The 24,168-nt window shown below is 49.7% G+C and overlaps 1 protein-coding gene across 1 annotated transcript in view; it reads right to left on the bottom strand.

Annotated features, from left to right (window-relative positions):
* Abhd2 (abhydrolase domain containing 2, acylglycerol lipase) overlaps positions 1 to 22,624 on the bottom strand; it is a 46,189-nt gene extending 23,565 nt beyond the window's left edge. The window contains exons 1-3 of the mRNA XM_090321709.1: positions 22,522 to 22,624; positions 6,059 to 6,161; positions 3,134 to 3,333 (exon numbers count right to left, since the gene is read on the bottom strand). Coding sequence (XP_090177835.1) covers positions 3,134 to 3,327 — 194 coding nt within the window. The 5' untranslated portion in view covers positions 3,328 to 3,333; positions 6,059 to 6,161; positions 22,522 to 22,624. The remainder of the gene's footprint in view (positions 1 to 3,133; positions 3,334 to 6,058; positions 6,162 to 22,521) is intronic.
* Positions 22,625 to 24,168: the final 1,544 nt, after the last annotated feature.

Here is a 24,168-nt window from a genome sequence, read left to right as displayed (position 1 = left end):
AAGCAACTATGGGACTGAGACAGTGGTCTGCCCACTAGCAAACAGAATCAAAGGGCACAGCGACCAAAGGGCACACTGCGTGGCAGGCCTCCCTGCCAGGTGCACGGCACCAAGACAAGGCCAAAGTCCAGCCAAATGAACATGATGGAACTGGGGGCAGAGTAGGAGGGGAGGGGGGCAGAGCATCATTTTTTTTTTTTTTTTTGCCAGTCCTGGGCTTGAGCTCAGGGCCTGAGCACTGTCCTTGGACTTTCTCAAGGCTAGCGCTCTACCACTTGAGCCTCAGCACCACTTCCAGCTTTTTGCTATGTATGTGGTACCGAGGAATCAAACCCAGGTCTTCATGCATGCTAGGCAAGCACTCTGCCACTAGGCCACACTCCCGGCCTCAGAGCATCACTTCTTTACCCTGGTGCCTACCTCACCAGCCCACAGAACAACAGGACAGACAATGGGGGCTGAAGGCAAAGCAGGACTCCACGTGCCAGCTGCTCCAGTATCAGTTCAATAGCCCATGCCCTGGCCAGCTCAGGTGCCCCCTCGCAATCCCATGTCTAGGGCTAACGCAGCTTAGGGCCACACGTGATCTCTTCAGCAAGTCACCAAAAGGCCCATCTCTCTCTCTCTCTCTCTCTCTCTCTCTCTCTCTCTCTCTCTCTCTCTCTCTCTCTCTCTCTCTCTCTCTCTCTCTCTCTCTCTCCCCCTCTCTCTGCGTTTCTATGTCCTTAATGAAAATCACTATTCTGACATCAAATCTCAAATGCCAGCATGCACCGGTTCTGGGCCAAGGGAACACAGAAACTTCAGACAACCCCTTTCTCCAGCTCTCCAGAAGAGAGCTGAGGGGAGGTAGGGACTGTGCATTTTCCTGTCTTGCAGAAAGAGGTAGAGACAAAAGATGGGTAGCACCTTGCAATGGAGAAGGTCTGGAGGGGTGGAGAGGTGATTTCAATGGACAAAGCAGAAATGAGAAGAAACATTGTTACCTGTGAGCAGGCAGGTGTGGTGGAAAGAATGACCAGGCAAGCAGAGCAGCTATTGAATACTATTGCTTGATTATAAAGACACATGCTTATTTATTCAGGGAAAGGCATTCCTTTGTTCAAACACCAAGAAAGGAAAGTCCTATATTGTTATGCTCCATCTTCAATTTTTTTTTTTTTGGTCATTCCTGGGGCTTGAACTCAGGGTCTGAGCACTGTCCTTGGGCTTTCTCAAGGATAGAGCTCTACCACTTGAGCCACAGCACCACTTCTGGCCTTTTCAATGTACGTGGTACCAGAGACGCTACCTGAACAACAAACCACAGCAGAATCACTGGGGGATGTGGCAAACTGGTAGAGCACCCACCACACAGGCCCGCGGCCCTGGGTTCAAACCTTGGCATGCCAAAACCAAGAGCAACAGCAAAACCCCAGGCAGGCTGGGGATACAGCTCAGAGGCAGAGCACCTGCTCTCCCTAGCCCTGGGGCCTGATCTCTAGCAGTACCTTGCCTTCTGGAGATAAAGACAGAAGCAAATAACACAGAGATAACCACAGTGGCAGTGGTACCTTATCTCTGGTTGGGAAAATGGTAGGGATTTTTCTGCACCTTGTTTTCTAGTTTTTTTAAATTGAGTATGCACTATAATTTTTATTCCAAACCAGGTGGAGACTTTGCTACTGTCTAGATTCCACCCCCACCCCCCGACCCAGGGTTCCTAACTGAGCTTTAGTCTGCTTGTTTCTCTAAAAGCAAACACTTCCTGTGAACAAAAATTTGTATCACTAGGTAAATACTGACCTGTTGCTAAGTGAGTAAGAAGTACTTTACCCACCAAAGTAAAGCTTCACACACTCACACATAAAAAGGTGCATTTTTTGGATCTGTCTTTGGGCTTAATTTAAATTTCTTAAAAGAGGTTTAAAAACTGACTTTAGTGCTGACAGAGAAAAACATCCCCCATTTCACAGCAAGTGCTGTGCTCCCTCCCCCGGAACAGAAGGAGGCTTGTTCTGATTTGCACAAGTCACGGTGAGGGGCTCCTGACAGCCAGGGATACAGAGCTATCCCAGCAATCGCAGCCGCTGGCAGGAGATCAGCTAATGGAGCTTTCCAGCTAAGGCCAGCCTTCCTCCAAGGAAAGGTCTTCCACAGCTGGGTGACGCCCTGTCACCCTGTCAGTGTTAGCATGTTTCCTGCTCGCAAATAAGCAGGCCCATCACGAAAATGTAACCCAGAACATCAGAGGCCAGTGGCCTCTCCCAGAGGGCTAGAATTAGAAGCCATGGAAGGAGCTTGCAGGGGGGCGGTTCCCAGCCCTGCTAATGACCCTCCTTGTGGCAGGCTTTTACTGCTCAGTGTCTCACCTGCACTCTGACAAAGTGTCCTGGGTACTGCCCTGTGGATAACAAGGAAAGCAGCTCTTCCCGGACATCCCCAGTGTCCTTATCCTTAATGTGACACGAGAAATGACCCAGCCTCTGAGTCAATTGGCGAGGAGGAGCCTGCTACGACGCTGCAGAAACGCACACAGGAATTCTGTGACTCGAGAGGACGTGGGACCACACATTCCTCCACGACTGGCAGTGGACAGAGGCCATCTCAACAGAAGTGACCTGGCTTGGGGGCGGCACCATAGGATTACGGACAGCATGTACCAAGCGGGGGAAAAGCATATGCAGAATGTGGGACTGGACGTCTCCGGTTGTTTATAAGAGGACCATCAACGGTTTCTGACACAAAGATTAGCGCCAAGAGTCAAGCCTCCCCATGTTCTTTCAGAATCTCCTCTTCTCAGGAACCAAGGGGGGGGCGTGAACCTGCCTCCATTTGCATCTCAACTTGTAGGATTTTAAACACTTAGGTTTATCAAAAGTTGTTAAAAATAAATAAAAAAGATGCCCACCTGGCATCTCGGGCGCCTGCTCCACAGCATTCTCTTAGCTCACACTTGGTACAGTTTTTATTTTTTATATTACTGGGGACACAAACGCAGGCGTGTGCTTTGTGGCTCGTCAGTTACTTTAGGTAGACATGGCTTCTCTTTCCTAGGCCTGACAACGGGGATTTGCTAGAGGGCTAGAATCTTTTCTGCTCCCCTTGTGGACCTACAGAGGCTGGGGTACAGGAAGGTGCGTGGGGTACTCACTCTTTGGTCAGAAGAGGACAGGACTTGAGCAGAAACCGCGAGAGCCCCGAGTCCTGGAAGTAGAGGTCGGGTGGGGCAGTGGGGCTCTTCAGGTTCAGACATCGGACCATCACGTACAGCGCGGCGGCCACAGCGGCTAGCTTCACCCCGTCAAACACGGCCGGGAGCTCGGTGGTCTCCAACATCGCATTCATCTTGGCCTGGGGGGCAGAGGCACATGCTTAGGGTGACAAAGGCAGCGAGGCCGAGTGGGGCTCACCAGCTAGGTGGCCTGTAGGCACGCAGCACCCCTGCCCAGAAGCACAGATTCCCCCAGGTGACACCCCAATCACAAGCCCACGGCCCCGCACACTGACAGCCCATGGGGTGGGGGGGGGCGGGGTGTGGTTGTCGCTCTCCTCCCAGGAGCATTTTGGAGATAAGCAGATTTGAAGCTGGATGCTGGCGTTTCATGCCTGTCATCCTAGCTATGTGGGAAGCTGAGACCAGGAGGGTGGAGGTTCTCAGCCAATCCAGGGGGAAATGTCTGTGAAACTCCATCTCAACAGAACAAGCTGGCTATCGTGATGTGGGCCTGTCATTCCAGCTGGGGTTGGTGGGGGGAGTGGAAGTGAGTGAAAAATAGTTAAAATTATCTATGAAGAAAGAGCCAATTTCAATAATAACCAGCAAAAAACAGGGCGGGAGTTGTGGTTCAGCAGTACCGGACCTGTGTAGCAAACATGAATCCTCAGTTCAAACTCCATTACAGCAAAAACAAAACAAAAACGTCCTCTCGAGAATAGGAAAAATAAGACTAGTCAGCAAGGCAAGGGCAAGGCTTTAATTTCTCCTAAGTGGCTGCCCCAATCTCTCTGCAGACTTCATCCACGTCTGGTGTGTGAGCTAAATGTTTTGGACAGAGATCTGGACAGGACCACAGGGGTCTTGGTGTGTCTGTGTTGCCTGCAGGCTCTAGCTCTCTATTTTCAGAGCAGGCTGGGTAAAGCCACACAGTTCAGCCTCAGCCATCTGCCCCTCAGAACCCCTGGCACCTGAGTCCTGTTGAGATCCAATCCAGGTTAGAGCAGTCCTGGTACTTGGAGCTTTTGTGCTACATGAAATGGAGCTTGCCAATTTTTTTTCTTATAGAAGGTATCTGATGTATGGGTCCAAAATTAGGCTAAGGGTAAGGCCAAGTTTAGCCACCAGACCAAAATTCAAAATTGAAAATTGCAGCACAGAAAATACACATGCATATCGGATATCTCCCAAGCTCTCCTAATTTTTCATCTTTTGGGGTAGTTTTACTTTATATACAACACACACACACACACACACACACACACACACACACACAGACACTTTTCAAACATAATCAACAACAAAGGTAACAGCAACCCAAATCCAGCAGTTTCCTTGATGCCCACCAGCATGCCAGGACATCAGCTGCTGGCTTTAGTACGAGGGAAAACCACACAGAAAGGAGAAGATGCTAACTCTCAGAGCCAGGTAGCCATGGCAACTGCTTCTCCACAAAGGTTCCAGTAGCCTTTGCTAAAGGCAGGCATCACGAGGACTCCGGGAGCCCACAGTTGAGACATAAATGGGCTGGGCAAAACAGTCTCCAAAAAGATAACTCCAGAGAACTCTCCACTGGCTTCCCCTTGTCAGAACCAGAACAGATTGTGTACAGCTCCCCTGGGTGAGCATGCGTAAGACTGGAACTTAGAGGGCGTTCTTGGCTGCATGAACCTTTGGCCTGCCAGGAGTAGTTTGACTTCTGGTCTGGAGCTGGCTTGTAATCCTTGCTAGTCAGGAGGCTGAGAACTGAGGATCATGGTTCAACATTAGCATGGGCAGGAAAGTAATCAAAGCATATCTTTAATTAACCAAGTACCAAAAAAGCCAGAACTGGAGCTGTGGCTCAAGTGGTTGAGTGCTAGCTTTGAGCACAAAAGCTCAAGGGACATACTCAGGCCCTGAGTTCAAGCCTCAGAATGGCAAAAGACAAAACAAAATAAAACAAAACAACATCTGGTAGCACGTCATCTCATTCCAGTGATCTGGGGGCATCTGTGGGGTCCCTATGGGAATCGTCAAGGTCTAGGAACCCCTGTAATATACACAAATGTTTGTCCATAGTATTTTCTGTGGGGAGGATTCTCAAAAGCACCTGTACAGTGAACAAAAGTACATGGCACAGAGCTAAAAGATGCTCAGTAGGCCTCTTGTCGTCCCCCCCCCCCCCTTGCTGGAGATCTAGGGAGCTAAACCAACGCCCAACAAACACTAGAGGTGAAGTGGCTTCTTAGTATAATTTTAAGTTTCATAATGGAAAGACCTTTAAAAAAAAAAAACTACCAGGCCAGGAGGGTGATACACACTTGTAATCTCAGGCCTACATCCCAAGATTGTGTCTTAAAAATAAAACTGAACAGCTGGGAGCTGGTGGCTTACACCTTTAATCCTAGCTATTTAGAAGGATCTGAGGATCACGGTTCAAAGCTAGCCTGAGCAGGAAAGTCTGTGAGACTCTTACTTCCAATTAAGCACCAAAGGGCAAAAGTGGAGGTGTTGCTCAAGTGGTAGACACCACCTTTGAGCAAAAAAGCTAATGGATAGTGCCCAGACCCTGAGCTCAAGCTCCAGTGCCAGCACAAATGAAAACCGAAACCAAACAAACCAAGGAGTGAAAAAAAACTACCCAGAAATTTCAGTTTCTCTCTGGCTCTGTGAGGTGAGATAAGTGAAAGGTCTTTCTTATCCCCTTCATTGAAAAGCGAACAGAAGAGGGGTCCCAGTCCCCCATGCTGGGCCAGCTCTTACCATCTTATAGGAATAAACAAGGCCTTGCCTCCCCTTCTGTACTCATGGCTCACTAGACTAGATAAGCCTATAGGGAGGTGGAGAGGTAGAGGAAGAACAGATCTGTGGTGTGCATACCTGCTTCACTTATTCCTCCTCTCAGCAAGAACCCGGATTTTCCTTGAAGAGAGGTCCAAGTCGGCTGACCAGGTCAGGTCTCTTACTCAAATTAACCTACAAGCTGAAAAGAGTGCATGGTGACATTTCACAGAAGAAACCATTTGGTGGACAGAGACGCAATCTTTAAAGTCTTCCGGGGAAAAATGTGATTTCTTTAATTAACATGTGGGCCCTGCTGTGGATGTCTGGCACTTCACATCTGCTGGGGAGAGCCTTTGGCAGACATCCAAGACTGGTGGCCACCTGTTGTCCTTCTGGCTGAAGCTACCTTGCACTGACCCTACCCCTGGGTCCCTTACCATGGTTGTGCACAATACCCAGCTCAAGCATCAACCTAGGGGGCTAGAAAACCCTGGGTCCAGAACTAGCAAGAACAATGTGTAAGGCCAGGGTCAGGGCCTTACCATGGCATGCCGGTGGGGAGGGGGCCTACAGAGGAGTACAGGGAGTTACAAGTGCTCAGGGTAAGGCAGGGGACCCCAATGGATTTCATGACAACAGAGGAAGTGAAAGGGAGAATCTCAGGAGGATGAGATTTAAAGATCACAGTTTGAAGTAGTCCCAGGCGGGAAAGTCTGTGGGACTCTGACCTTCAACTAACCACCCAAAGGCCAGAAGACAAGCTGTGGCTTAAGGAATAGAGGGCCAGCCTTGAGGGAAAAAAACCCTAAGGGATGGGGGGTGGGCTAGCCCTGTGTTCAAGCCCCAGTACAAAAAAGAAAAAACAAAAACAAAAAAAAACATGCACTCCTCAGGGAAAAAAAACTAACGTCCTATATCCTGACTGAATGTTCACAGTGATAGTATCCACAAGAGAAATGAAGAGAACGGTTGTGAAAGGCAGGTGAAGACAATAGGATAATAAGATGTAGTGCCTGGTCCTGATTTTTACTGAGCCTAGCAAGCGTAAGGCTCTGAGGTCAAACTTTAGTTTCTAAACCAAAACAAAGAGAAAAGCTTTAAAAGAAACAAGTCAGGGGCCGGGAGTTTGGCCTAGTGGTAGAGTGCCTGCCTAGCATGCACGAAGACCCGGGTTCAATTCCTTGGTACCACATGCATAGAAAAAAGCTGGAAGTGGTGCTCAAGTGATAGAGCTCTGGTCTTGAGAAAGTCCAAGGACAGTGCTTAGGCCCTAAACCTAAGCCCAGGACTGACAAAGAAAGAAAGAAAGAAAGAAAGAAAGAAAGAAAGAAAGAAAGAAAGAAAGAAAGAAAGAAAGAAAGAAAGAAAGAAGTCAACAAGTCATCAAAAAGAAAAGAAAAAGAAAACCTGTACCAAGGAAGTACACATATCAGCAAACACGATGGTTACATATGTGGTCCAGCTTAGAATACCTCTGAGCTTCCTCTCAGGGAGGAAAGAAAACCCTGACCCCGCCCCAAAAAATAGGAAGAGAGTTCACATCCAGGGCTTGCACCCCCAGATGCATGACACACAGTATTCAGGATTATTTTTAAAAAACTGTGGGGCTTTATATTTGGGACCTGCATGAGTGACAGGCTAGGCAAGGCCCTCCTACAGCTTCTTCAAGAGCAAATGCAGAAGAGGATTAATTTTCTCAACCCTTAAAGAATGCCGAGGCTTTAACACTCCTCCTCAGTTCAGCCAGTCTTGTGAGAGACTTAAGATCACTGGGGCCCAGGCACACAGCTGTGACCCAAGCTGGACTCTGAAGGCCCAGTGCAGATCAGCTCTTCCCGACATCCCTGGAATGCTGCTGGCTAAATGAAGGAATGACCCCTACCACTGTGTGCCCAGCATCTTACAGGACTGCAATTAAGTAGAGTTTGCATTTCAATTGCAAAGAAAAAGAAGCTTATGTTAAGGCTGTGTGCATGGTACAGATTTGGGAGAAGAGAATTTAGTCTAGGAAACCATTACCTAGGGAAAGACTTATGGTGTCTGGACCTTAGGGTGCTAATGCAGGGTGTAGGTGACTGGGAGAGGCTGGACAGATGAGGCCAGGGGGAAAGAGGGACAAAACAATGCCTCTCTATTCATCCATTTGTCTATTCATCCATCCATCCATCCAATGATCAGACCAGGAATTAGCAGGCAATTTTAGAACAAAACTCTTCACAGTGGCCGACCTGTCACGGTTCATGCTCTGAATCTGGTAGCTACAACAAAACTTGGTGTTCATTGTACTAGTTTGTGTGTTCCTGCGCCCTTTCCAGGTGAGTGAGCAGGAGGCAGCCTGGAAGGGAAAAGAAGTCCCCGAGCACTGGGCATGTGTCCGTGCATCTAGAGCAAGCCCCGGCCCCGCCCTGCTAGCTTATGAGTGGGACACAGGTGCTGTAACTGATAGTTAGAACTCCATTTGTAGTTTCTACATTAACAAAAGAATCTGAGGCGCTGCCAAATGCCAGCCAGCTTGCCATCTGGTCATTCCAGGTGCCCCTTGGACATAAGAGACCGGCTTGACTGGTATTTCCAGCACTGAGCAAGGCTGCCCCTCCACCCCCGCCCCTCCGCTTCCCCACAGCTCTCTAACTGCAGGGTATCACTTAAGGATGGAGACCACTGCCCTGAAGAAGCTTCAGTCTGAGCGCTCAGAGATCTGGGTCCTAGTGCCTGCCTGCTCTGTCCTTTCCTCTTCAAGGTCACCAGGCTGGGAGGTAACCCTGAACAAGCCACTTAACCCCCTCCCACAGGCCTTAAAGACATCACCTGTAAAAGGAGAGGACTACAGTAGAAGTGGCCAAGGCAGAGACCTCTTCGGCTCCAAATGGCTGCGATTGTAAGATACAGTTGCAGCCCTTGGCTAAAGAGTCCAGGAAAAAATCTGTGTGTGCAGTGTAATAGAACCCAGGCCTGCGTTCCTGCCTGCTGCTTAAACCATACAACAAAATTCACTGTTCTTTCTTCAAATAAACTAAGCTTTTATCTGTGTGCTGCATGCCAATGATGTCAAGGCATTCATCAGTAAAGTGCCTAAACTATTAAAAATTACCACAAAAGATAACACTTTCCTGAGTAGCACAAAGGTCTCCTCAACACTGAAATAACTGGATGACGGACTACTTATTTACTTTCAACCTTCAATGGGTTCAAAATTAGTCCTAAGACTCAACTTTTCCACACTGAACCTCTGTTGAGACTTACTAAGTCACTGAACACTAGTCATCATCAAGTCACCAACACTTCCAAGAATCTGGGTGTGGTAGCACATACATGGAATCCCAGCACTCCAAAGGTTGAGGCAGGAAGCTGGCAAGTTCAAGGCCAATTACATAGAGAGTCCCTGGCCAGCCGGGACACTGCAGGGCAAGAGCTCTGATATGTAGCTCCTGTTTCTGAGCTAGAAGGAATGCTTGGCATACAATACCCTGGGACTCTTCCTTCAGACCCCCTTCTCCTGCTCAGGGCCCCTTACGCTCACCTACTCCCTGAAGAAAAGTCCTCGCTGGCTCTCCCAGAACACTGCCTCCTGCTTTGCCTGCGAACCCTAGGCCTCCACAGGTAGGCTCCACCCCTCAGTAGCACCATGGGAGGGTGCTGGAGGTCTCAGCCCTGTGCCACCAGATCCAGCATTGTTGATGGGGCACGTATCTATCATCCCAGCACTCAGGGGGGCTCTAATGCAAGGCCAGCCTGCGTTACACAGTATCAAGAGTAAAACAAACAGCAGAACATGGTCTATTCTCAACCCGTCTGCCAGTAAACTGAGGAAGGCAAGGCTGCAAGTGCAGCAGGAGGTGACAAGGCCTACAAGATGGCTAGCTAGAAAGTCCAGTGGGCCCTGCGTGTGTCTTCACCGCCATGGCCAGGAGTGCCACAGAGGGACTGCCAGTCTCAAGGCGTGGATCCTGCCAAGAGCCATGCAGCCCGGGCCCCTGGCCCTGTTCTCCTGCCCCTCCCCGTGGCTCTCATGGTGATGTGATTTCCACCTAGCCTTTCAGTCAAAGGGACCCAGAAGGTGACTCTCTGCTTTGTCCTCCAGGGACTAGAAGGTCTGGGAGGCACAGTATTTTCAGGCATGCTTTACCCTTTTCTCTTTCATGAATACAGTAGTACCTCTGCTGCTGGGAGAAGGGAGGAGAGCTCCTGCCAGTCCAGAGCAGCAGGCTGGCGGTCACATGGATTCCATGGTGACCAGGCTTTAGGCGACCCATGCTAGCAGCCAAGCAGATAAATATGGACAGCTGGTTTGTGCTCTGGCCCGGGGGCTGGGCAGACTTGAGCTAGGCTGCCTTTGCATGGAGGCTACTGAACAATCAGGAAAAATACAAATTCAAAAGGAAGCATGTGGAGTTGATTTATTTTGGGGCTTGAGCTAAATGGATTGCTTTTCCAAGAAAAGAAATAGAAGTCCACACCCTTCATTGCTCCTGTCTCCATCGGCCAGTACAAACCCCCTGCTTGTCATGGTGCTGGCCTCCACCCTTCCTGCCTGCCACTCTGGAAGCCAGTTTTCTCAGCCTCTGTCAAGCCTGAGGGCAAGTCCCAACTGCCAACCTGCTCTGCCAACTACCTCCATCCTTTGGGTTTTAGCCAAACCTGTATGTAACAAGCAGACATCTGGTCTACCTCTATCAACACCAGCACTCCATAACCGGTGGATGTGCCGTGCACAAAGTGGGTACTCAGCTCCCATCTCAGGAGCCTTCCTAAATTGGGTCTTTCCAGCATACATGATCAGACACTTCGTTAGTGTCCACCCTCCTCCCTGTGGGCCCAAAGGTACTGGTTTCCTTCTTGCCTCTGTGAGAGATTAATACACAGAATTCCTGAGTACGGAAGTAGACGTAGCACAAGTCCACACAACACTAGGCACCAAATCCTGAAGTAACACATGAACACTAGCAGTTTTCACACCAAGATGCCTCTGGGGAAAGTGGACACCTAGTTAGAGAAGCACAGAAGGCACATGACAGAAGAGAAGGTGAGAGGGAGAGGTGGGCAGTCAGGAGACTAGCAGATAGGACAGAGGAATGAGTTTGGAGTTTCGACAATGAGTCACTGGGGAATGACGCTTCTGTGTGTCACTTGCAAGAGGGACTCCAGACATCAGCCTGAAAGGTAGCACCACACCTAAAGCTGCTTTGTGTACTAGGCCACGCATGCTACTTAATGCAGGATGACCAGAGGCTGCAGGTGTGAGAAGCATTTGTCTGCTACACATAAACAGGCTCAGAGCTATGCAAGGCCTCCGAGGTGTCCAACTCATTTGTACATCCTGCTACATTATACAAGGCCCTCTACTGGGGAGCCTATCCCTTCCAGACCCTAAATCACATTTGCTCATCTTCATATTGTATAAATGTCCTATCACAAAACTTGCTAATCTCATTTCTATACAAATATGATGATTCCTCTCTTTTTAATCTCTGATGGGGAATCTGGATGATGCCCTTCTAATTCAATTTTTGTGTTTGATTTCTACACAAACTGAAGATTAGGGTGCTGAGCACATCCTGGGCATGTGTAGATATTTAATGGTCACTCAAGTCTGTGGACACACCTCCAGCATCACCACCATGAATCTGTGAACAGGAGTGTCTTAGTAGATCGTTCCACGAGGCAGCAAAGCACAGCTCCTTGTGGGCCAGCAGGCAAGTGTGTGCTGAGAACGTTCACTCTGACCTGGGCTACCAGCCGATTTGGAGAATACCTTTGAAGTTCAGGCAGATAATTAGCTATTCAAAATGGAAGTTGTCTGCTTTCCATCATTCAGAGGAGCAATCGTTAGAGGCTATATTCTTCCATCATTTCCCTGTTTGTCTAAAGAACATGTTACTAGACTCAGAAGTTATAAATCTACTTTACAAACTCCTTTCTCATTTCAGACTGAAACAAACTGCTCTGGGTAGCAGAAGGAAGGCAGGCCTCGGCAGGAAAGTGAGATCGAAACCCACCCATTGGTTGTTAGGGTTCTGACAAAGCCCTTGGAAGACCCACGACCTCTACTACTCAGCCCAAACATCCAATGCAATGGAGTAGTTGATGGTGTTTTTTAACTGACATAAGCTTATTTAACACGGAAAACATTCATAAGAGTGGTATTAGTCCTAGGTTAACCTAGACCAAGAATATCAAATAGGATTGTTTAGCTGGGTGTGGTGGTTCAAACCTAATCTTAGCTATCTGGAAGATGAAGATCAAGGGATTAGGGTTCCAGGCTAGGTGAAAAAGAAAAAAAGAGCCAGGCACCAGACACTCATACCTGTAAAACTACTAGGCTGAGGTCTGAGGATTACAGTTTGAAGCCAGCCTAGACAGAAAAGTCTTCAATTAGCCACTCAAAAACCAGAAGTGACGTTATGGCTTAGGTGGTAGAGTACCAGCCTGGAGCTCAAAGAGGCTCAGGGACAGTGCCCTGAGTTCAAGCCCTATAAACCACAAAGAAGAAAAAAGTTTGCAGGACTCAATCTTGAATAATGGGTGGGCGTGGTGGCATAGCCTGTCCATCAGTGATGAAGAGAGGCACAAATAGGAACATTGAAGTCCAGGCCAGCAACACTCTAAGTAACCAAGACACAAAGGGGCAGGTAGGGTGGCTCAAGTGACAGAACATCTGCTTAGCAAGCTCAAGACCCTGAGTTCAAACCTCAGTACCACCTCAAAATTAAAATGAGTTCCTCTTTAACACCTAAGGGAAATACAAAAATCCTGCATCAAAGGTTTATGATATTCTGAGAACAAATTTATGGAAGGAGACCAGAAAAATTGGTGCTGTAAAAAACTTCAGTTTTCCTGAGAGACTTGATTTGCAGTGATGACAAGAGACAGAGGCACACACTGGGAGGATGGAGGGGACAGAACTGCAGTTGACACTGCTATGCTAGTTTCATGACTCTGGTCAAACTCCCTCACCTTCTTGACATCTGAGATGCTTTACTCATTAAATGTGGATAATAAGGCCCTTCTTGAAGAGTCACTGCGTGATGTAAATGAGGTGCAGCAGGTCAGGTACCTGCTGCCAGAGCATCCTACTATGGCAATAAAAGTTAAAAATATACACAGAGGCCTAACTTGCCAGTGGGGAGCCACCAAAGAGCAAAGGCAAAGGAGCTTGTGTCATCCACTAATGCCAGAAAATTCTGGCCCAAGGCTGAATGTCTGGATCTTCCAGCTGAGTTAGCCTGGCCTTTACCTTACTAATTGCCGCCAATCCCAGCTTAACCATCTACTATGGCGACAATGGTACCATGCATGCACATGTTCTTTCTCACACTTACATCCGGGCTGGCTTGGACTGTGTGTGATCCTCCGATTTGTGCCTCCCTTGTAGCTGAGACTCGAAGTGTGCATCACCACACTGCCTTATTTATTGAGAATGGAGTCTTGCTAACTTCTTCCTCAAGCCAGCCTCAGTTGCCACATTCCCAATCTGTCTCCTGGGTAGCCAGGATTACGGGTGTGAGCCACTGTACCTGGCAACTCACCATACCTTCAAATGAAGGAACAGAACTATTTCAGTAACTCTACCCTTGATCAAATGTTCATGACCTCACTAACTCATTTCGCAAAGTGCATCTGTTTTGAGAGTGGAGACCAGGCACATAATTTACTACTTATAAAGTAGAGCCTCAGACATTACCTCATTCGGTGTACCCGCTGCAGCTATGGCGTTACTGTGAATGTAAGAAAGGAAACTGAGGCTGGGGCTCCCAGTGGCGGCGCTGGGTGGAGCTCCAGGAGTTCAGAGAAGGAAGCTATCTACCTATGTTGGAGATCCTCAGCAGAGCTGGCTGAATGCCAGCTTTTCAACAACAGACAGAAATTACTGCGCCTTTTATACACTGTAGTGACAACACTGAGATTTCCTGTGCAATTTCTGTGCACCTTCCAGCCTTCCATGTGGGACTGGCGACAGCTCTAAGGGTGATATTAATGACAGACCATGGGAAAGAGCTGCTTTCTACCCCAGGGACCAGCTCTGGTGACGGCCCCTCCCACATTCTCCGTGTTGCTGACAGGACTGTGTGAGCGCTTTGTTTGCCTGATCAAATAGAAGTGGGATCTGCAGCCAGTGAATGTGGATGGGAGGAATGGATGCATGCATGGAAAGCCCTGGGAGAGCTGGTGGGTGGTGGGACACTCCGTATCTAGACCCCAGGGAAGCTCCTGGAGCAGAGACCCTGCATCACACCCAGCAAAGACACGGCTGTGTAGACACCTGCAGAGCAAATGAGAACAGGGAGCACCACCGAGGCCACTGGAGGTCCAGCCCAACCACGGTCCCGGAGTGCTGGGTCTCCCTCAAGTTCTGGAGTCCAGTAATTTCATAACTGGATGGGTGAGGGAAATTACCAGGATGTGCAAAAGTACAGGGGCAAGGCACCAAAGCACATTTCATGTCGAGTGAATGGGCCAGGAACACACACAGCATGAGGTCAGGTATACAAAAGAGAAAGGAGGGCTCAATGGCGGGGCTCCTGCTGTAACCTCAGGTGCTCGGGAGGCCTAGGAAGTGGCACTGAAGGCTAAGGTTAGTACTGGGTACAAACGAAACTCTATCTACAAACAACCAGAAGAAAAGGAGGGGTATAGCTCAAATGGTGGGGTGCTTGCCTAGCACCAGAGTTCAGAAAGAACTGACAGAAAGAAAAAGGGAGCGAGGGAGGGAAAGAAAGGCAAGAGAGAAGGGGGAAGGAATAGAAGAGGGAGGGAGCATATATTTGCTGGGTTGTGCACAAAATACGTCAGGAAAACCATACGAGGCCCAGATGGCAGGGGCTATTCCTCCCGAAATGAAATGATTTTCCCTATTTACCTTGAATGTGTCACCTGCTCCAAGCAAACTTCTCTAAAGAACAAACTACTAGGACCCCTAGCCCTGTACAAACTACAGGACAAACAAATGGTTCTTATCTGAATTTTTTTTTTCTAAGTCCTAGGGCTTGAACTCAGGGCTTCATGCATGCAAAGCAAGCACTCTACCACTAAGCCACGTTCCCCGCCATTCTTTTTTTTTTCTTTTTTTAAATTAAACTTATGGAGAAGAATCCTGATAGATATTTTTTTAATTGTGCGTGTGCTGGTCTTGGGGCCTGATCTCAGGGCCTGGGTACTGTCCTTGAGATTCTTTTACTCAAGGATAGCACTCTCCACTTCAGCCACAAATATATTTCCAGTTTTTAAGTAGCTTACTAGAGATAACAATCTCATGGGCTTTCTTGCTCTCCATGGCTTTGAATAATGGTTCTCACGTCTCAGCCCTGAGTACTTAGGAATACAGGCGTGAGCCATGGGTGCCCAGCTCCGGATGATAGTTTTAAACAATTAGAAAATTGAATGATGGGAGACTTGATGGTATGAAAAGGATCACTGTAAGTTAAAAAAAATACACACACACAATCATGGATGATTCATAATGAAGTCTGTAAGAAGATTTGTGGAAATACTTATCATGTGAATACTTCTGCGTGTGACTTGCAGATAAAGGTGAGCTGGGGAAAGAGGCAAAGGGAATACAGGAAACTGGCTGACCAGTCAGTCCAGGCACTGGTGCTGGGTCGGGGCCACAGGCCTTCCTGCAGGGCTGTCTACTTTCAAGATGAAAGCTTAGTTCCCAGCAGGACACAGGACACCGCACCTTTCAGCTGCAGTGGAGCCCTGTGCTGGAGCCGGGCTGGAGCCCATGAGTCAGCTCCTGCAGTCCTGGCAAGGGTTCAAGTCATGCAAATGAATTCCTTTTATCCAGTTACAAGTTATCCTATCATCTCCTCACCGAAGAAGTCCCTGCATCTTTCCACACTTTAGCACACACCTCTTTTTCTCCCACTCGGGTTTACCATGTTCTAACTCATGGGAAACTCACATACAGCGGGGCCCTAAGGTTGTATGCATCCCAACATTTCAGAACAGGTCTGTGGAGGTGGATGTGGCCCAGTGGTAGAGGGCTTGCCTGGCATGCCCTCAGAGGCTTGGGTTCCATCCCTGGGGCAAAAACAAACACCATGAAATCACAAAGTTGGAGAGTTCTTCCTCTAATGAGAATCAAAGAACTTGAAGAACCTACCACGGCAAAGTCAGAGATGTCTAGTGAACAGAACCCTTCCCTCGAAGCCCTCCCAAAGGCCCACAGTCTCCCACACTCAAAGTGGCTCTAAATCAGACTCAGAGGTAAATTAAAGCAAGAGAAAAGTTCAGGTCCACTCCAAGAAAAAGAGAAAATCAAAATCCACAGGCAAGCTGGGAGCAGTGGCTTGCACCTGTAATCCTAGCTACTCAGGAGGCTGAGATCTGAGGATCACGGTTCAAAGCTAGCCCGATCACTAAAGTCTAAAGTCTGTGAGACTCTTACCTCCAATTAATCACTAGAAAATGGGAAGTACTGTTGAGGCTCAAGGGGTAGGATGGTAGCCTAGAGCTGAAGAGCTCAGGGACAGCACCCAGGCTGAGTTCAAGCCCCACAACCATAAATAAATAAATAAACAAATAAATAAATAAATAAATTCCACAGGCATAATCGGGGATCCACAGAAGATTCCAGCCCCATGTTTCCACTGTGGGATTATTTAAAGCACAAATGGAGCCTGGGCATTCAAATTTCATCTGCTTCAAGATGGCTGCGGGCCTCAACTAGCAAGTGGGGTGAGGGTGCAGAGAAAGAGGGGAAGAACTTGGAAAGAATTGCATCAACAGACACACAGAGGTTTGGAGAAGATGCTTTAGGGCAGCAAGTGCAAGAGCTGTGGTTTTTCCTGGAATGAGAAAAGATAGGGCAAAGAGCTTAATAATGTTCCCCAGACAGGAAGTCCTGAGAAGGACAGGGCTGGGGCAGGACAGACACAGTGGGTGTTACGCTGGGTGTGAACACTTGCTCAGACAATGGAGATGAAAGAAGGGCCCTTCAAAGATGGTAGGCCACTCCTGTGGAGGCCTCAGAACATGGCAAACTTGTCCAGAGGGCCAGGCCGCGGCCCTGGTCCAATGCCCTCCTCTCCTCCAGTGCCCTGGCTCTCCCTACACGGGGTGACTGAAGGCCTGCCTCACCTCACCTCTTCTCAGGCTCAGGGCTGCAGGACATAAAGAGTCATTTGCCACTGAATGCTCTTATCATCTCCACTCGAAGCTGCTGCCTATTTAAGACTGATTCCCAGCATCCTTGGAAACAGCAGATATCTAAAATAGACGGCCTTCATAAAATGTGACGTGGAAGTGCTTTTCCTCCTGCCAAGAGCTATTAAGTGAGGAAGAGAGAGAGAGAAAAGCAAGGTTCCAAACATCATGCATATAGCACACACTAGCATCTGTGTAAAGAGCACAGTGTGCAACTATTCCTGACAAGAGTGCCCTGAGGTATAAAGTATATGATATATGTCCATGGCTGTGGGCTCATGCCGGTGATCCTACTCGGGAAGCTGAGAGCAGGAGGATCTTGGTTCCAGAGCAGCCTAAGCATCCATCTGGGGTCCCTTCTTAATCAATAATTGGGCCCAGCGGCATGCAAATTCCATGGGAGGCTGAGATGAGGGCGTCCGTGGTTCCAGGCCAGCCTGGACAGTAAAGTAGGAAAGACTCCATATTTCCTTGGAGTTTCGCTTGCACCTGAGACCCCCGTAACATGAGAAAGATTACAGTAGCTCAGGTGTGCTCCAGATGGGAAAAAGACCCTATCAAAAAATAACCAAGACAAATCATGTCTGGAGACACAGCTCGGCTGCATTCTGCCTGCCTATCAAATTTGAGACCCTGTGTTCAAATCCCAGTATCAACAACAAGAATGTAAGTATGAGGCCGGGAGTTTGGCCTAGTGGTTAAAGTGCTTGCCTAGCATGCATGAAGACCCGGGTTCGATTCCTTGGTACCACATACATAGAAAAAAGCCGGAAGTGGTGCTGAGGCTCAAGTGGTAGAGCTCTAGCCTTGAGAAAGTCCAAGGACAGTGCTCAGGCCCTGAGCTCAAGCCCAGGACTGGCAAAAAAAAAAAAGAAAAAAACCAACCCCCCCCCCCCAAAAAAAAGAATGTAAGTATGAGAAGCACACTCCAGGAGGGGGAGGAAACTAGTGATGCTTGTTGTTTTTGAGGAGTGACACAAGGGAAGCAGGACCAGGGTGGGCAGAGACACTCTGTCTCACCTTTTGTGTCCATCAAATAATTCCCTTCCACATGAAATGCAGCTCCTGTTTCAAAAAACTTTTGCATTGAACCCATTAAAAATACGTTTTTGAGACAAGATCTTGCTAGGGCCAAGCTGGCCTGAATTCTTGTTTTTTTTTGTTTGTTTGTTTTTTGTTGGTTGTGGGGCTTGAACTCTGGGCCTGGGGGTTGTCCCTGAGCTCTTCAGCTCTCAGCTACTACCCTATCTCCTTGAGCCATAGCACCACTTCCACTGGCCTGAATTCTTACCCTCTTGCCTCAGACTTCTGAGGCTGGGATTACAGGCATGTAAAATTTAAATTTAAAATTATTTAAATGTAATTAGTCCTTAAATAATAAAGCAAACACACTTGTTAGTCTAGTTAACTGTGATCTTGGCACACACCAGATCATTGACCAGTTCATTGACCAGAAAACACAAAGGAGTCGATGTGTTAATTCTCTCCACATGTCTGCTACTTAATATGGGGCAAAAGATCAGAGAACGGGCTAGTGGGAGACAAACCCGCCACTCCCCTGGGCCAGGTGCAGACATTTCACCTGTGCACATTGGTCAGCGATGAAAGAAAACCTGAAACTACATCAGCCAAATAAAGCTGCAGATTAAAAAAGAAATGGCCCTGAAAGGAAATATTAGCACTTATTAAAACCAGGATGGAAACACAAAGGTTAAAAACAAAAAGGCCTTAATCGCCTGGTAGGTGGCAGCACACACCTAGTCCTAGCACTTGTAGGTGGAGGTTAGGAGATTGAGGCCAGCCTGAGGTACATCTCAAACAAATGGCCTTCATCACAGCACACACTGGCCAAATATTGGATCAGGAAAAGCTGCCATCACAGAGGCACCTAACCTTGGGGCCAACTTGGACCTGGACAAAGCAGGGAAGTTTTAAACCCTCATGCTGGACAGCTACTCTTCAACTGGTTGGGGAGAATGCAACACTCACCACGATCCTAAAATCGAGACAGTGTATGAAGTAGGCCACACAGAATTCATTATGTTGGAAGGGCTTCTCTGCTAGGGCTTTTCAAAGCCAGATATTAAGTTTAAAAAAAAAAAAGCATCAGTAGCTCATGCCTGTAATCCTAGCTACTCAGGAGGATGAGTTCTGGGGATTGCAGTTCAAAGCCAGCTTGGGCAAGAAAGTCCATGAGATTCTTACCTCCAGTTAACTACCAAGAGAAGCTGGAAATGGTACCATGGTTCGAAGTGGTAGAGCACTAGCCTTGAGCACAAAAACTCGGAGACAGCGCCCAGGTTAAGTTCAAACTCCAGAACCAGCACAAAAAAACAAAAACATGTTTTCCCCTCTTTTCCATAAGAATAAAGAGACTGTACTGTGCTATAGGCCAGTACAGTGATGAGAACCACAGTAATGTGTGGGCCCTGCCAGAAATCTCAGGAGAAAGGTCCAAAATATAGAGCCAGGAATAAGACTAAGACTCCCTCCCACCCCAGTGTCAGAAGCAAAGAGCAAGACAGAGAGCCAGGGGTCCACATTAAAGCACAGGAAAAACTATTCCTCTTGAACAATCACTACCACAGCCTAAACAAGCACACCCAACTCAGATCAGCAATCTTAAGAAAAACAAGGGGGAAGAAGGGCCAGTTGAGGGAGTGATCCTCTCTCATTTCATCTAAAACAACAGGCGAAGGTGACAGCCATCTTCCCAGCACCAGGGGCTCACTGAGGGTGGCTACCTTCTCAGAACTGTGAGAGGAAGGGAAGGGAAGGGAAAGGGACAGGGAGGAGAGGAAACTTCCAGGGCTGGGACCCGACCACTCCGTGGTGTCCACCATCTGGCTTATTTCAAGCTCTAGAAAAGAACAGCGTACAAGCTGGATTACCAGCAAAATCGGCTGTACACTTTGGTCTCTGCCAGGTGGGGCAAGCGCCTGCTGCTCCCTCACCACTCATGACTAAGGAACTTGCTTAAATGCATTTGACACACGATCCCTGAACTTCCGAAAAGCACTTAATACAGTGGCTCATGAAATCTTAATCTAAAACGTTCATCCATTTATAATCAAGCTGCAGCACACTGAGGACTGGGGAGAAAGACCGAGCAGAGGGGTCCATGGATTTGTATAGATACTAGACACTGTTGACATCCAAGACTTGTTTTACACTTAGAGATCTTCTCACACCCCCCTCTTTAAAATAATTTTTAAAAAATAATAATACTGAGCATTTAAGAAGCGGGTGGTTACAAAAAAAGAGAGAATGGGTTGTCTGATTGAACAAAAGAAAAGAAAGATTAGGAAAAAGATGAGCTGTGACTTGAAACTTGTGCAGATGGTCTCTGTTAAAGTGAAATGATTTCTATTTTCTGTTGGAAGGAACAAGTAGCTTCCTAGTGGAAATATACTGGGTGGTGGATCTGAAACAAAAGGAGACAAAAAGGCAACAAAATATTCTATTTAGCAAAGCTATGTTATTCTGGTCTTGGAAACAATCTTCTGACTCAAGTGCCACTATCCTTGCTGTTTAATAGATGCAGAGAGGGTACTTGCCTAAGTCACACAGCTAGCAAGAAATGGAGCTAAGATTCAAACCCAGGCGCTCAGGTACTAAACTTTGTGCTCCTGCCCTCGCTGGCCTCCTCTAGACCTCAAACATGGAGTATGAGACAGCTCATCTTGAGTGAAACCCTAAGCTGGGCACGAGTGGCTCACACCTGTAATCCTCGCTACTCAGGAGGCTGATATCTGAGGATTGTGGTTCAGAGCCATTTTAAATAAGAAAGTCTGTGAGACTCTTCTCTCCAACAAACAAAAATGGCGCTTTGGCTCAAGTGGTAGAGCTCTAGCCTTGAGTAAAAGAAGCACTGGGCCAGTGTCCAGGCCTGAAGTTCAAGCTTCAAGACTGAGGAAAAAAAAAAATCAACCCTTAGTCATGGTTCTGATGACATCTGCCTTGTGACCACTCTTGGCCTCAGTTTCCTCTCCTGCACCTTGAGGAGACTGAATGAGATGAGCTCTATATAGTGTCTGGCTCTCAGGTGACACAAATTCACATTGACACCAACTGTATATAAACTGGCCTGGGCCCTGACTGGTGAAGCAAAGGTTAATTTGACTTCAAACAGACAGCAAGTTGTATTCAGATTCTTTCTCTGCCCCTGACCTTCAGAAGACCATGTCCTTGTGATTCAGGCAAATGACAGGGAAGGGGGAGGAGGAGGTTTTTCTCTTGCACTCTGCTTAATATGGTTGTAATGGATCCTTGAAACGCTCTGGGCCCAGATTGTGCTGACTGCAATCTCTCCAGTCCCTTTTTCTTGAAATCTGCCTGTGAATTTAGTTGCTAAAACCAGCAAACTAGAGGTTTGGAGGAGGTGGGGGAAAAAAAAAAAAAGAGGGGAACTGGAAAGACGGAATCCACGGTTGTTCAAATTTAAAGCGCTTCACGGTTTATTTACTTTTCGGTAAATGTGCACCATGCATCCACTCCCTTCCCTCACATGCCCACTTCGGAGCAGGACACCACCAGATCCGGTGTGAAGGTGGGTTGCAGGTGGCTCACACCTGTACTCCTAGCTTTCCCTCAGGAGGCTCCCTGTTGGAAGCCAGACGGGGCACCCCCCGAGACTCGTCTCCCCAGCAGTGGAGCTGTGACTCCTGTGGTAGCGGGCCAGCCTGGAGCACCCGGCTCAGGAGCAGCGCCCAGGCCGACGCAAGCCACCACCACCAATAACAACTCGTGGTGGGTGCAGTCCACCCCCCACCGGGACCCTCCGCGCACCCGCGCTGGACTGGGCCTCCCTTGGGGTGCTGCCTTAGAGGGTCGCCCTGAGCATCCCTGACAGGTGGCCGCCTCCAGGGTCGAGGCCCCGGCTGGCCGGGAGCCCCGGGCGCTGCTGGACAGCTCTCGGTGGGCCGCGCCCACGGGGCGCCCAGGGCGGGGCGGGGTGAGCCCGGTTCCCGGTCCCCTCGGCCCTCGAGCCCGGGGTGGCGAGGGCGCCCTTGGGCCCCCCCAAGCGCGCAGGCCTATCGGATATCCGGGACTGGCCTCCGCCCGCCCGCCGGCCGGGACCCGGACATTCGCCCGCAGACCCCGGGCGGGCGGGGGTGGCGGCCCGGCCGCCGTCGGGGGGGCCCCGAGCTCGCCTCCCCGAGCACCGGAGGACAAAGGACTCCGGGAAGGCGTCGCCCGGGCGCTGCCCGGGCGCCCGGCCACGGCGGGAGCGGGAGCCAGGCCGGGGACCCCGCGGCCCGGGTGACAGGACCCCCCCCCGCCCCGCCTCCGGAGCCGGGGCGCGGCGGCGCCTGGGCCCGGCCGTAAGCGGGGACGGCCGGGCTCGGGGCTTTGGCCTGACGGGTCGCGCTGGCCCCGCCTCCGCGGAGCTCGCGGGGTCGTGGTTTTACCTGCGCGCGGTGGACGACGGCGGCCCAGCTTCGCCCCGAGTCCGCTCCCCTCAGCTCCGCCCGCCACCGCCGGCTGCGCTCCTGGAAATGCAGCCGGAACCCCTGGCCGGCGCAGCTCCCGCCGCTACCGGCCCCGCCCAGGCAACGGCTGCCACGCCCCTGACGACCGCCTCGGCCACGCCCCTCACCACGGGAACCAAACTGTTCATTGGGTAGCTCAGCCGCCACTTTACAGCCTCGGTGGCCGCACATTGCACCAGACCGGCAGCCCATTGGTCAGTGGAACTGCTCCTCAAGACGGAGGTGGGAGGGGAAAACCCTTCACGAAGAGCTCTTCGGCTATTGGCTACTTTTGACGTCTGTGGCCCGTGGGCCAAGACGCTATTGGACAAGGCTCACCGTGAGGGGCGGGGTAAAGGAAGCAGGCCTAGAGGCTTGGGCGGTGTTTGGGGGGTAATGGGGGTGAGGGGAAGAAGCTGGGGGCGATTGTGACCGCAATCTGGTTTGCGGGGTTGGGTCGGGTCAGGTGTCCTCCGCGGGGCGGGGCGGGGAAGGCTGCGGTAGCCCGGCGGTGGGGTTCAGATGAGCCCCAGGTATCCGCGATGGGCGCACCTGTAGCCCAAGGCGCCCGGGTCTTTGATCACAGGCCTCACCCTGGAGAGAGGGGGGGAGGAAACTCCCCGGAGAAGAGAGGGTGGAGGCAGGGAGGCCCGGCCTCCGGCGCCTTCCAGCTAGGGAAAGGGGGCACGGACACTCGTGGGGTCTTGAAGACTTTAGTTTTCCATCCAGCTGTCTCAGCCCTTAGCCAACCCAGGCCATTGGAGGTGACTGGGGGAATGGGGGGGGCGGTGCAGACCCACAGTGGAGGTGGCTACTGGTAGGAGGTTGGGGGGGGGGAGTCCTTGGGCAAGTCACCCTGATTTCTTCATTTGGGAGGTGGTGTCAGGAGGGGAATGAGCTTGTGAAGCCACAGCTGGGATGTCTGGCATTTGGTAGGCCCTCACCCACTCACCCTGATTGCATGGATGGAACCTGGCCCGGCTCTAAAATTCTATGAGCCTGAAACATGCCCTGGCATGTGCTGGCCTAAGAATAGAATGCTGCAGTGTCCTGGGGTGCAGTTCCTGTAGGGTGGACCCTGGCACAGTGGGCAGAACCACCTCACCAGGGAAAGGAAAGGGTGTGTGAAGCCACTCTTGAATTTTCTCCAGCACACTTGGGGATTGTGACAAGGAAAAATGGGCTTGCTCAAGGTGTAGGCCCAAAAAGCAGTATTTGAACTCTTGGGCTTATTGCTGTTACTTGGCTTCCCTCCCCTTCCCCTATCATGGCTGGTGGTGCCCCACCACTGGAACCATGGCTCCAGTTCCAGCATCTGCTGATTAATTAGAGATGAAGGTATCCAGGATTTGTCTACCATGGCTGGCTCCCGACTGCAGTTCTCAGATCTCAGCCTCCTGAGGAGCTAGGGGTGGAGTCCTGACTGCGTTAAAACAGTTCAGATGTCCGGAGAAAGAGCTTTCGCTAAGAAGGTATGGCTAATGCAGATGTGGATTACCTTGCTTTAGAGCCCACACGGTAAGTACCTCAAGCCATCAGGTTGTATGCCACAAATAGGTGCGAGGATTTGTCAAGTAAAATAAAACA

Source organism: Megascapheus bottae, chromosome 30, assembly GCF_031878675.1.
Source record: "Megascapheus bottae isolate mThoBot1 chromosome 30, mThoBot2.hap1, whole genome shotgun sequence".
In the NCBI taxonomy this organism is placed as follows: domain Eukaryota; kingdom Metazoa; phylum Chordata; class Mammalia; order Rodentia; family Geomyidae; genus Megascapheus; species Megascapheus bottae.
The sequence above is the reverse complement of the archived record's forward strand: the minus strand, read 5'-3'. Positions and strand labels throughout refer to the sequence as shown.